We start from the raw sequence: 13475 nt of genomic DNA, 5'->3' as shown, positions 1-13475 counted from the left end.
ACGAGAGAGAAGGAAAAAATGAGGTGTATCAGGTCAGAGGGAGTTTTTATTAGAAGAGAGGCGAACAAAATATGAATCAATGTGAACCTGGAACGCTGTGACAGAGGAAGGCATATAAAAATGTACTTAATAAATAGATACTGTGGTTCTACATCATGCTTCAGTATTTCTACCATTCTGCAGTAACCAAAAGCCACAAGTCAAACCGAGGACATTTAGCTCCGTGCCGTCTATGAAACATCCATTCAGTATACTCATAAAACTTCTCACTGCAAATCAAATGAAGGTAGAAAGAAATGACAGTCTCTCCTCCTCACCCTACCCCTGTTTGACTAACACAAGCCCATCCTTCAGTATCAGTTCAAGGACTAGCTCTCCATCCTTCTGTGGCCTCAGGGCAAGATGGGTACCTCTGCCTGGTACTTCTGGGCCACTCCTATCACACCAGGTAGAATGTCAGTTTATTTGTTAACTAACACCATAATCGCTGATTGGCTTGTTCATCTTTTTTGGAGGGAGCTACCTGAGAGTAGGCTGTTTTTTAATTCTTTTTGCATCTCTGTGTTTTACATCTATACCTGACCTACAGTTGATAATAAATTAATGCCAATACAAAGTGGTCTAGAAGAAAAACAGCCCAGAGTAGTTCAGTCTCTTTGAGGAGTATCCTGAAATTCTCTGTAGAATTGCTACAAAGGATTTATCTTAATCCCAGGATCTATGGGTGACTCAAACTAGCTGTACTTCAAACACTCCCACAAAGTGTTCTCATAAACTCCAACAAAATTATTGTATTATCTATTAGAAGTTAATAATTGCATGGTTGTTCAGTCATTACAGAACATTTGGGTTTTAAATATTTTACTTTTTAATGAGAAAATTAAAGACATTTTAAAGATCTAAGTTTTAATGAAGAGACTATATGTAACTAAATTAAAAATCAATATTGTTTTTCTTATATTCTTCACAAATTCACACGTGATCCTTGCACAGGAGCCATGCTAATCTTCTCCGTATCATTCTTATTTTATTATATGTGCTGCCAAAGCCAACACACTTTTCCCCATTTTCTGTAGAAGATTTTTTTAAATGTAAATTCTAGTTAGAAACATACATTGTAATATTAGCTTCAAGTGTAGAATTCAGTGAGGCAACACTTACAAAATTTTATTTATCAAAGAAGCTTCATTCAAATACTTATCAGCACTACAATCTTTTTTCTCTCTGAATTGTTTAAAAACACAAATTTGACATAGGGAAAAATAGTCTAAGATAGCCACCAAAGCCTGTACTTAGGCAGACATGAGTCAGCCTATAAATTTCATGCAACATTAGTCAAAGTATATTAAAAAAAAAAAAAAGGAAAATACAAAAATAACTTAGGACTAAAAATAATAAAATCAAGTGAGAAAAAAAAACCACAATGTAACCAGCGTTTCTTCCTTTCCATTGGCCACATTAATAAAAACAGATTAGTCAATTGCTGNCAAAGTATATTAAAAAAAAAAAAAGGAAAATACAGAAATAACTTAGGACTAAACATAATAAAATCAAGTGAGAAAAAAAAACACAATGTATACAGCGTTTCTTCTCTTTCATTGGCCACATTAATAAAAACAGATTAGTCAATTGCTGCTAAACCCTAGGAAGTATTGTTTGTATTTCTACCATATACTAGTAGGAAGCATTTCTCTGAAAGCCCAAAGACTCTGAAGAGCACATTCCCACCTACCCCCGTCCCTGGCCTCCCACATGACCTTGGGCAATGAGGTGACAGAGGACCTGCTCCTCACTCCAATCCCTGCTATCCGGTGACCTTGCAGAAGCCACTTTATCTCTATGTCCTAGTTCTTTGACTTCCTCCTCCCACCATTGCCCACACCCTCCCTACCTCAGGCCATCTTCCAAACAATTAGACTGTTTCTCAAACATAAAACAGATCACAATATTTCCCTGCTGAAAATCCTCTAAGAACTGCCCATCACAAGTAGAAAAATAGCCAGTCTTCATTATGGCTGAAAAGGCCTACATGGACCCCCTATCTACCCCACCAGCTGCATCTCCTTCCACCTCCCCATCCAGTCCCATCAATCTTTTTTCTATCCCTTGAGAACAGGTGCCTTCTGACTGAAAAGCCCTCTCTGTGGATTTCCAGTTAGCTGCTTCCTTCTCACCATTTTGGTGTTAATTCAAACATCAGCAGGCTCTTCCCTGATTGTCACAGGCAACGCAATGTCCTCCCTGCCCTCAACTCTGGCCACTCCCCAGCACATCACCCCATTTTAGCTTCTTCATAGCATTTATCCTTACTTGAGACTATTTGTTTGAATCACAAATTTATTATGCCTCTTCCTCAACTTAGAACTTAAGATACTCTGCGGGAAAGATATGGTCTATTTCAATCCAGCATTCCCTTGTCTGCAACAGTATCTCCCACACGGTTCCCACACACACGCACACACAAGCACACACACACACACACACACACACACACACACACACACACAAATGCATTAGCTGCCTGCCGGCCTGCCTGACTCAGATTTATCAAGAGGAACAAATGGGATAACAGGAAAGGATATTCTTAATAAAAGGTAAACCTCAGCTTGCAAAGGTTACTTGTGATAGTTCTATTTATTTCTCTTTGGCTTCCTCATTTGTAAAGTGCAGAACATCAAAGTCCAATGAAATCATCCTTCCTAAAGCCATGTGAAAGGATTAGACAAGTGTAAAGTAGTGACGTTCTAATTCACATGGGAAAATATGCGTAGAATAACAAATCTGCAGAGAACATGGATAAAGTGAAAATCACCCACTTGCCCATTTATCGGTCCATTAAAAAATATTTATTTCATTTCAAATATGTGTGAGGCACAGTCATAAATGCTGTGGGTAAGGAAAAAGATATTGGACACTGCCTCTGACTTCAAGAATTTAGAAATTAAATAAATAAACCAGAAACACAAAATCTGTACTACAAGGCAAATGATAACAACATGAAAAAGGTGCCTCCTCTCTCCAAAAACAGTGTACTAGGAACAGAAAGAGTTTAGAAGAGGGCAGGGTTATCCCGATTTCGAAGACCAGGGAAGCTCTACTGAGGGAAGCCATATTTGAATGGGAGAAGGTAGAATGGGGTGGGAGCAAATAGTTCCTATGAGTGGAGAAACTCCATCAATACAAGTACAAGAGCAGGAAAGTCTGGAAAGCTTTGGGGAGACAGCAGACAGTTTACTGGGCTGCTGACAAAGGAGAAATCAGCAACAAGACTGTAATGGCAGCTTGACGTAAACCCAAGGTCCTTAAATACCACACAAACAAGTCGAGAATTAATTTGATAAGGCACGAAGAGCCATTGGAAGGTCCTGTGCAGGTGAATCAGTTCCATCAGAACTGCGCTTTGGGAAGACTAATTTGGAAGTGGGTTTTAAGAGGAGAGGGACATTAGAGACAGAGAAAGAAAAACAGCCTCCTATCTCTAAGACTCGGGCAGGAGCTATTGCAGACCCCACCTGGGGCAACAGCCATGGGAATGTAAGGCATTAGGGAGGGGCTGGGGCAGCCCTAGGCTTGTGATGGACCACCAGAGAAGGAGCCTGAATTACACTGCTGAAGCAAAGGGCAGAGACACAAACACTAACTTCACAAGTCTTGAAATCAGTTGAATGGTCAACCAGAGAGCTTGCAATAACTGTTTGTATCTTCAGAAGAGAGGATGAATGTTCTTTCTACCTTTACCTGGCTTGTATTTGTAGTCACTCATCATTTTTCACACAACGATCTCACTTGTAAGCATTTCTATTATTTTATGAGTCCATGTATCAAAAGATCAAGTGACATTTTGTCAACAACTGGGCAACAATCATACTACCAAGATTAAATGTGAGTTTCTAAAACTGATTTTACCCCTTTCTGTGTTTAATCGTTGATTTCCTCCTCTGCCACTGACCAAGGAAGCACAGTTTACAGGATTTATTTTTACTTACTGCTTCTTTGGTTGGCTTTAGATTATTTTTTTTCATCATTTGGACATAAAGGAATTGTACTTCTAAGAAGCATCAAAACATGAGGCCTCTCCTGTTAAAATAATTTGTAGGAGCTGTTTGAAGCTGGGGTTTTAAATATTTATCTTCTCAGATTTTCTCCTATCTAATCCACCTATTGGGTGGTCTACCAAATTCAAAATCCACCCATTCCATTTCTCAATTATGCCATGACCTGCATCACCGCCATCTCTCACACTAGACTACTGAAAACCTCCCTTTTCTTTGCTTCTGTCGTACCCCTACCTCCCAGGGTCTCCCCCACAGAGTAGCCTGAGTGGTCCTTTTAAGATGGAAACTGATCATATCACTCCTCTGCTCAAAACTCCCAAAGGTTCTCCAAGTAAAGTCCTTAACTGGTCCTCAGCTCCTACATGGTACGGCCACCTCTACCCTCCAATCTCATATCCTGCTATTCTTATCTTGGCTCACCCTGCTCCAGCGACACTGACCTCCATGCATTGCCAACTATGCACCAAGGAGATCTTAGCTCAAACTCTTCCCTTTGCTCAGGAAAACTCCTTCCCCGAATATCCACCTGACTGCCTCTCACACCACCTTCCAGTGGCTTTGCTCCAACCTCAGCTCTCACTCAGGCCTATCCTGGATGTTCTATTCACAGCCACAGCCCTGCCCCCAGCACTCTGGGCTCCCCTTATTCACTGTGCTCCACATCTACTAACACAGCAGATAATTTACTTATTATGTTGACTGTTTATTAGCAGTTTCTCAACTAAAATTCTGATTCCACAAAGAAACAAAACATTGTGTTTTTTATTCACTCATGTCCCCAGTATTTAGAACAGGGGCTCTCAACAAATTTGTTAAATGAATGAATAAGCATATAAGCATAGTTGAGGGTACCAATGCTTTTTAATAATTAAATGTAGAGGAAAAATACGTATAACAGTTTTAATGATGGTTAAGCTCTTAAGTCACGTTGTAACTTATAACATCACTGAATGAAAAAAGTGAATGAAGTCAATTCCTTTTCTGCTCTTTTGTGAGTTTCAAAGACTCATAAATTTCAAGGAATCACGGATACTGACTTCTACAAAGAATCTTCCAAAGTGAAATCTACAGAGTCCCATCTAATTTACATTTTTTTAGTAAGCCTATCAAAAGGTCTCCATTTCTCATTTCTCTGTGAATAAATGGAAGTCCTATCCATCCTGTGAACTCTTCTCAAGAAGAAGCAACATACACAGGGAAGATCCTGAAGTATTCTTTCCAGTCTTGTGGAATGAGGTCCTACCCATTAGAAGCAGAGGTCCAAGTTGGTCTGGGGCTGAAATCTTACGGTTTGTAGCAATTGGAATTCTTGGACACTGAATTAAATTTTTAATTCAAGAGTTTAATTTGGGGAGATAATTTTCCAGAAAAGAATGATTTTCTACCTTTGAGTCATCATTCCAAAATGAAAGTTCATTACCCAAAATATTTTTTTTAAAGTGAGAACTTAGAGAGGAAAAATCTTCAATTTGACTTATACAGCTCAGTCATGGTTAGCCTATGCCAGACTGAGCCAAAACAAAATGAGTTGATTCATGCTCTGGATAAAAGTTCCCATAAATTTTTGAATTTTAATCTGTTTAAATAAAAGGTTTCAATGGTATTTTAACCAAGTGTCTTACATGTCTGTTTTTCAGAAACAAGAGGAAACAAAAACAAAATCTGCCTGGAAAATATGTGAACAGGAGGAACATATTCTGTTTCTAAGGAAAATAAAATATAACTGTTCAACATTTATCTATTTCTAATACATTCTTTCAGAAAAAAGATGTTAGCCTTAGTGGCCTTCCAAAAAATGCTCAACTTAAAACTGTAAGAAATAATATTTGATTGATGACTCAGAAAATTCTGAAGAATCTTCCCACTTCAATGCCCTAATGTTTTGATGGCCCCCTGCATCCTTTCATTTCTTTGTTTTGAAACAAGTGTTCTCTGAACTTCTACTATAACTTCAGGTAAGACCATCATTGTGTAAAGCAATTGAGTCATGATCTCTCATCTACAAAGACAATCCAGTTCTTTTACTTTCATCAAGTCGAGTTCTAGATTCTTGAAAATGCTCTTAGTAATATGTGTTATGAGTATGCCATTATTAAAATGAAAATCATAGTATTTTAGAACTAAAATAAATCATATAAGAGTCATATGGAGGATTTGGATGTGGATATGGAGTCATAGAAGAGAAGGAGAATTTCAGGAAGAGAAGGCTGGAGGACCAACCAAATCATTGTGTGTTACAGGTTAAAGTAGGAGAGAGAGAGAGACAGAGAAGGCAGAATAGACAGAGGGAGACAGAGACAGAAAGAGAGATAGGGAAGAAGAGACAACGACAGAAAGACTGAAACAGAGAGAAACTAAACAAAAATATATTCTCTCTATTAAACCAACAAGCCACATCTACTTAGTCTTTTCTAAATTCAGAAAGTGATTTTAAAAGAGGAGGAAGAGGGACGCCTGGGTGGCTCAGTCTGTTAAGTTGACTTTAGTCAAGTCATGATCTCACGATTCATGAGTTCAAGCCCCACGTCGGGCTCTGTGCTGATAGCTCAGAGCCTGGAGCCTGCTTCAGATTCTGTGTCTCCCTTTCTCTCTGCCCTCCCCCACTTGCACTCTGTCTCTCTCTGTCCCTCAAAAATAAATGAAAATGTTAAAATAATTAACTAATTAGTTAAAGAGGAGAAAGACTACACTAAGGAAAAGTTACAAATATACTAAGATAGGATATATTATAAGATAGGATATACTAAGATATAAGATAGGATATATTATATTCTGAGTCTAGCTCAGAAATCAGTCTAAATTTTGCCATATTGAATGTTTAATTTTATTTATATCTTGCTTAATTTTGGCTGGTCCTATTTCATAGAAATTTTAATATACATACTCAATCAACAAATATTTATTTCCGGACTTGGATGCTAGCCGATTAAACTAAAAAAGGGACCACAATTCTCCACTGACAGTAGGCGACCACCACGGAGGTCATTATTTAAATGCCACTTAATATCCTAAATCCAGAAACCGGCAAGACACAAATAAAGATGAAAATTTCATCACACAAATAGAAAATTCTGATGAAAGAGGTCTGGGAGTAGGAGCCACTGTAACCTATCAGAACCTAGAGTTACTTGGGTTCATGGATGGACAAGTGCAGTGACAGAGGCAGCCCGGGGCTCCCTTCTCAGGTGCTCCATACACTCCTTGTGTGACCAGGTCAGTCTACTTCCCTAAACCTCGGTTTCCTCATCCATGAAGTGAGGATAGCAGCATCCACTTCCTCATGACCTAGCAATAGGAAACAATTTTTTTAAAATCAGAAACAAAAGCATGAACCACAACAGAAATAATGGATAAATCTGACACGTTGAAATCAAGAACATCTGTCTATGAAAAGAAACCATGAAACAGAGTTTAAAGAAAAATTAAGAAGCCATGTAGCAGAAAAGGAGATGTGCCTTACTTCTAACTAAGGACTAATGTATAGAATAAAAAAGAAACTTTATAAATGCAAAATAATAATAGTAAGACAGCTAAAACTGTACTAAGGACTTTAACAGACTAAACAAAACAGAAAATCCAAATAACCAATAGATATGAAGAGATGCTTGCCCTCATTAGTAATCAGTGAAATGCAGATTATATACTACTACTTTTCAGGGTCATTTGGGAGGGTAAATATATTTAATGCGTCTATATAAGTCCTGCCACATGGTAGACAGAAAACTATAAATAAGCCTCCGCAAAGATCCTTACTTGAATCCTTTCAGGGAACATCAATGTAATGAATGCCAAGGAGCTTCCAAATACAGAGGAACATGCCATAGTCTTATCTTAACATCCATTAGTAACCTGAACCTACACTAGACGCTTCCAAAGCTAAGAATCTAACTTGGACTTCTCTCTAGTGAATACACAGAATCATTCCACATGCAGATTGAATGCACTGACCTCACCCCTGGCTTCCTGATACCTTTCTGACTCCAGCTTTCTCTTTGCATATTGTCTTCTTCCCCTTTATGTTCATTTTACATGATTGCAGCACACACACCCAGGACAAGCACTTTTATTCTTTCCAAAGACCAGAAAGGTATAAATAAACATTACGGAACAAATCTTTGCAACACTGGCCCACCACCTAGAAGCCCTGTGCATTACCGCTGAGTTTGTCATATGTGGGGGTTGCTATGGCGAAGGCTCAACACCCCCCTAGAACAGTACTTGCTCTCTGGCAGGTACCTTAATTTAGCCCATTCAAAAAATTTACTGGTCAAAGTACATCCCATGCAACCAGAAGGAATGACATCCACACGTTTCGTCATGACCAGCAGACTAGCCACGTTTGTACGTACCAAAGGAGAGAAAGTCTCCGCGGAGTAAGGAGGGGGTGGTGTCTCCACAGCTATTTCAGGGTCTTCCTGTTCGCTCTCACTGTAGCATTCTACACAAAAATGAAAATGCTTACTGTTTCAACACTGTTGTCACGTATTCCATAATGCATGAGCCGAGGTTTTTCTCCATCTGGCTATTGCAATTCCAATCTGATTCAGAAAGGACTCATCTACTGGGCTACCTGGTGCCAGGGGATTACATAAGAGGGGAAAAACTGACTAGCCATACTAGGGTTTCTGCCCTGAAGAGGATCCAATACATAGGAAGAGTATGGGCCATGGCTGTCTTCAATAATTCCTCAAAAGACACATTGAGTCATATACCACAAGAGCATAAAATCAGTAGTGATTAATTTTGATCACAGGAGCCATAATAACCTGAAAAGGGCAGGAGAAGTAAACCATTAATGATGCACACAGAGTAATGTACCAGGTCAAGGGTGCAGGCTAAACCATGTAGATGGAGTCCCTTTAGGGATGTGAAAATCAAAGCTGAAAGTTTGCTTGAGGCCATATCACAGAAGGCCTTACATACCAGGATAAGGAGGAGATTTTTATGCAGTGATTTTTCTTCTCACAATTGATAAATGCACTTCAAATATACAATGAGCATTTATGTCATGAACAAGAGGACCAAGGAGATAAATCGGATACTGATTTCACACTCTGGTGTTGTGGTTCTTTTTTGTTTTAAATCAAATTGCCACTGTCCCATTTCTGAATTTAAGCTTTTATAAATTTTGCTATCCAAAGATATAACTCGCTACCTTTCAACTGCCAAGATTTATATGGTCTGAGCATTTCAGAAATAGTGTCAACTCTGTGACCCTGATACCGACAGCCTCCCTCTTCTCAATATTCAGGCGTAATTTCCTCATTAAGAAGATTTCAACTCCTCTAGCTTTTGAACCCAGAGAGCTGCAAACTGAGCTAAAAATATGGCCTGTGTCCCCATCTGACATTCAGGTTCTCAGCACACACCTGGTGGAAGTATTAGAACATCAGAGAGGAAATAGTGGGATGAAAGTTACCTGTCTAGATCATGACAAGATCACGTCTCTGAGTAAGAATTCGGTAAGTGGAGCAATAACACATTTGCACTGGCAGCAGTTTGAGATGTCAGTGAAGCCTACAGCTGCTAACGTGTGGGTGAAGTGTAAAAGGCATTCTTAGCCAGCACGGGAAGTTCTATTCCATGGTGGCGAGTCTGTGTGAACACGGCTGCCTCGACAAATCTTGAGATGATTTTAAATGCCAAAGTATGTTTCATTAGGACAAGACTATGCATAGGACTTGACATTCTATCTCCATTCTATCTCATCCTAATATTCTTGCTAAATTTTCAGAAATTTAAAATAGAACATACCTTCATCCTTTGTAGCAGATTCGCGATTGATTACAGCTAATCCAAGCTTGTTTAACCACCTAAAATTCAAATAGTAAATAAATGCTTGACCAAAGACATTGGTCCCCTTCCTATCCGCCTTCTCCCCAGGCCCTGAAGGAATATCTGTGCCAGACTTTATAATGCAATTGTCATCATTTTACAGTCAGTCTAAAATTTGCAGTAACAGTGTAAGTCTTTGGTACTAAAACCTAAAACCCCAATATTTTCCTTACTCAGGGCATTCTTTGTTAAAACAAGAAACAAGGTGGTCCATTACCCAGCTGGTTAAGGTAGACAACTACATTAAATATTCTAAATATATAAACAAATATAATTTTTGGCATTGTGCATTTGAAATTTTTAGCAACAACCAGAACCTGTATCAGGCGCCTGGGATGGCTCAGTCATTTAAGCTTCTGACTTTGGTTCAGGTCATGATCTCACAGTTCATGAGTTCGAGCCCCACATTGGACTCTGCACTGACAGCTCAGAGCCTGGAGCCTGCTTCAGATTCTGTGTCTCCCTCTGTGTCCCTCTCCCACTTACATTCTGTATCTCTCTCCTTCAAAAATAAACATTAAAAAAATTCTTTTTAAACCTCTATCATTAAATTTAGTTAACTGGACCATTCAAGTTCCATCTCTATAATTCTGAAAATGCAATTTTATTCCACAAAATTTAAAAAAAAGAAAGAAAAGATGATCCATTTTTAAGCCAGGATTTTTATTTTATTCAATAAAAGATCTGACCAGAGTCTGAAAGGCATTCCTAAGCTGGGGAAATTTTAAACTCCTTGAAGAATTTTTTATTAGGCAAAAATTGACCATGTCATATCTTCTTATCGATTTACCATTTTACTGGCAATAAATTTCAACCAAACATCAATAATAAAAACAGAACTAGATAAACCTTCAGGAACTCAAACTTGGCTCATGATTTCAGGCCACTGGAGTTCCTTCTCAGGGGGTTAGCCAGGAGCATATTATACTATACAAATTCTTAAAAGTCACAAAATGGGTCTACTTCATATGTTCCTAGCTATCTAAACTTCTTTTTAAAGGGAAAATATTACTTTAGGGTAGTGATAATATGATTGATTTCTACTTCTCTCCAGTCTCCTAGATTTTTAGAATGTAGTTCATATTTTACATTCACATCTTTTTGGGAGAAACCAGTACACTTGATAGTGGCCTAAGTCAACCAATACCAATGAAGTAACAATAAGAATGCTGTGCACTTTCTGACTCACTTGTGCTTTCATTTCTTCTAGTCCTGAGCTGCCTCATGAACTAGTCAGCACGCTGCACCCCGCCATTGCATAAATACTCCCAAGTTTGCAATTTTCAGCATATTAGGAATCCTTACCCAACCCTCAACCTGCTATGGTCTTGCCATATTATTTCCTATTAACAAGACATATATAAATTTGATTTTTAAAAACAAATAAAATAGGCCGTTCTGTAAGAAGGAAGATGAACTTCAGCCTCATTTAAGAGCCACTTCAGCACCATGATAGACATGAGCTCTTTAATGGCCACTTAAAACCAAACTGATACACCGGCCAGATCAGGCCACAGGAACCACAAAGTGTTCATCAAGACCTGGTAGAATAATGAACAGCCAACAACAAAAAACAAAACACACACACACACACAATAATAAATCACAGAAAAAAGACAAATGACTAGTAAAGAAAATAGAAAAAAATTATCAGCATCAATAGTATTTTGGGAAATGCACAAACACAAGAAAATATTCACCACCAGATTGGCAAAACTTTAAAATACCATTGATTTACGGAATTTAGGAGGAAACATTCTGATCCTTTGTTGAGTTGAACATCAAAAGTGAGACGGCCAGTTTTAAGCAGGCAAGTTCATGATACTAATCAAAATGTAAATATCCACCCCCTGTACCCAACAATTTGAATGATAAGTCTATCCTACAGACCATAAATAAATGTGGAAGAATAAACTCAGTAAGACTTGCAATGGCAAAAAGAAAAAAAAAAAAAACACTGATACAATATAATCATCTATTAATAGGAAAATGAACCAAGTATGGCACTAATTTCATCATTAAAGTCAATGTTATAAATGAAGGTAATAGAAGCCTTGTGGTGACCTGGAAAAATCCTCACTTACTGTTAAGTGAAAAAAACAAGTACAAAACAGTATGATTAGTCAGATTCAATGTACTTTTAAAACTATCTATTTGTACATGTGCAAAGAAAAGCATTAGGAAAGATATGTCAGTCATACTGTTCAAAGTGGTTAATCCTAGGGAGAGAAATTGAATTGGAGGGTGAGGGTGGGGGTATGGGAAGGATTTTACTTTACATCCTTCTGTATTACAAGATTTTTTACAAGAATATGTTTTAGGTGTCATTTAACTAAAAGAAACATTTTAAAGTACAATTTCATAAACTGATCAGGCAAATCACAATGAATGTAACGGTTCACTTTTAAAATAACAAAATAAGCTATTCTTAGTTTATGCCTCATTTCATAATTCTATACTGATCCTCTCCCCCCTCCAAAAAAAAAAAAAAGCATCTAAAAGTGAAATAGATAAAATTTTTTAACATATCAAGACAAAATAGTTTTGAACTCAGAATGCCTGAAAAGGCATTTCTAAGTTCCTTCCCAGAACACGGAAATACAGAAATATGGCAAAACACACAAATATTGACAATGAATATTCCTCTCAGCACTTACCCCAAACGCATGTCCTTTTAATTGCCGCCATTAGCTACTTGCTATGGAAAACGTGAATGCTTAGAATCTTAGTATTTGACTGTTTTCTTTCTAGAACCCACTGGCTTCCAGTACCTCCTTTGCTAAGAACAGTTTTTTAAAAACATCAAGGCAGTAAGAAAATTTCTATTTGTGGTTAAATAGATGGATGCACAAAAAGACTTATATTTACATAAAAGAAGATGACAGATGTTTCCTGGGAGTTTGTTGTATATTAACTTGATGTGTTGGAGGAGCAGAAGTGTTAAAAATTGATACACAAAACAAGAAGGTTCTTCCCACAAACACTGTCTGAGAAAGGCAGCTACCAGCCAGTCTTTGTTTAGAAACCAACTCTTCCACGACCTTAATTACTTACCCCTGTGCTTGTAAATTGAGGGTCCCTGCAGAACACAGCGTTTCTTTTAAACATAATTACCTTTCCCTTCATCGTCCCTGAGAGAAATGTCACCACCCAAAAATGCAGCTTCCCAAGGAAGCGAACTTCTAAAACAGGACTCCTCTCCCCGCACGCCACTCCCCCAGATTCTCTGCCTCTCACCAAGAAATACCCAGCTATGTTATTTACTGGCTTAAACTGGCCATATCAATAATAAAGGGAGCTCTTCAGGTGCTGCTGCAGAAAAAAATCTTTAAAAATCTTTCGGGAGAAGGGAGTTAACTTGGAGGCCCAAAGAGATTCCACACTGATGGCTATTAATGCCACCAGAGGCCAGAAAGGACCATTGGGGATTAATCAATGGCTCAGCTCCAGGCCGACCCTCAGTATCATGGGGCTCCAAGTACTGCTGGGTAAGACGTTAAGCCTTTCACACACCACTGACACACCTATGGCTTGCTAATCAGTTGGATTCAGTTACCAATACAAATTAAAAAAAATAAAGAGCTT

General features: G+C 38.2%; 1 protein-coding gene and 1 non-coding gene across 4 annotated transcripts in view; both read right to left on the bottom strand.

Annotated features, from left to right (window-relative positions):
• The window catches only part of IPCEF1 (interaction protein for cytohesin exchange factors 1), a 182609-nt gene that overhangs the window by 35234 nt on the left and 133900 nt on the right, over positions 1–13475 (bottom strand). For all 3 annotated transcript variants that reach the window (XM_039234090.1, XM_039234092.1, XM_039234091.1), the window contains 2 exons: positions 9810–9868; positions 8405–8493 (listed from right to left, as the gene is read on the bottom strand). In XM_039234090.1, the coding sequence (XP_039090021.1) occupies positions 8405–8493; positions 9810–9868 (148 nt within the window). The remainder of the gene's footprint in view (positions 1–8404; positions 8494–9809; positions 9869–13475) is intronic.
• On the bottom strand, positions 949–1055 carry LOC120233049. Its single transcript, XR_005528706.1, has one exon. It is a non-coding gene; the product is annotated as a U6 spliceosomal RNA (small nuclear RNA).

The sequence above is a fragment of the Hyaena hyaena genome, unplaced genomic scaffold (assembly GCF_003009895.1).
Source record: "Hyaena hyaena isolate Hyena2069 unplaced genomic scaffold, ASM300989v1 scaffold_81, whole genome shotgun sequence".
In the NCBI taxonomy this organism is placed as follows: Eukaryota; Metazoa; Chordata; class Mammalia; order Carnivora; family Hyaenidae; genus Hyaena; species Hyaena hyaena.
This window is presented reverse-complemented; position numbering and strand designations above follow the sequence as displayed.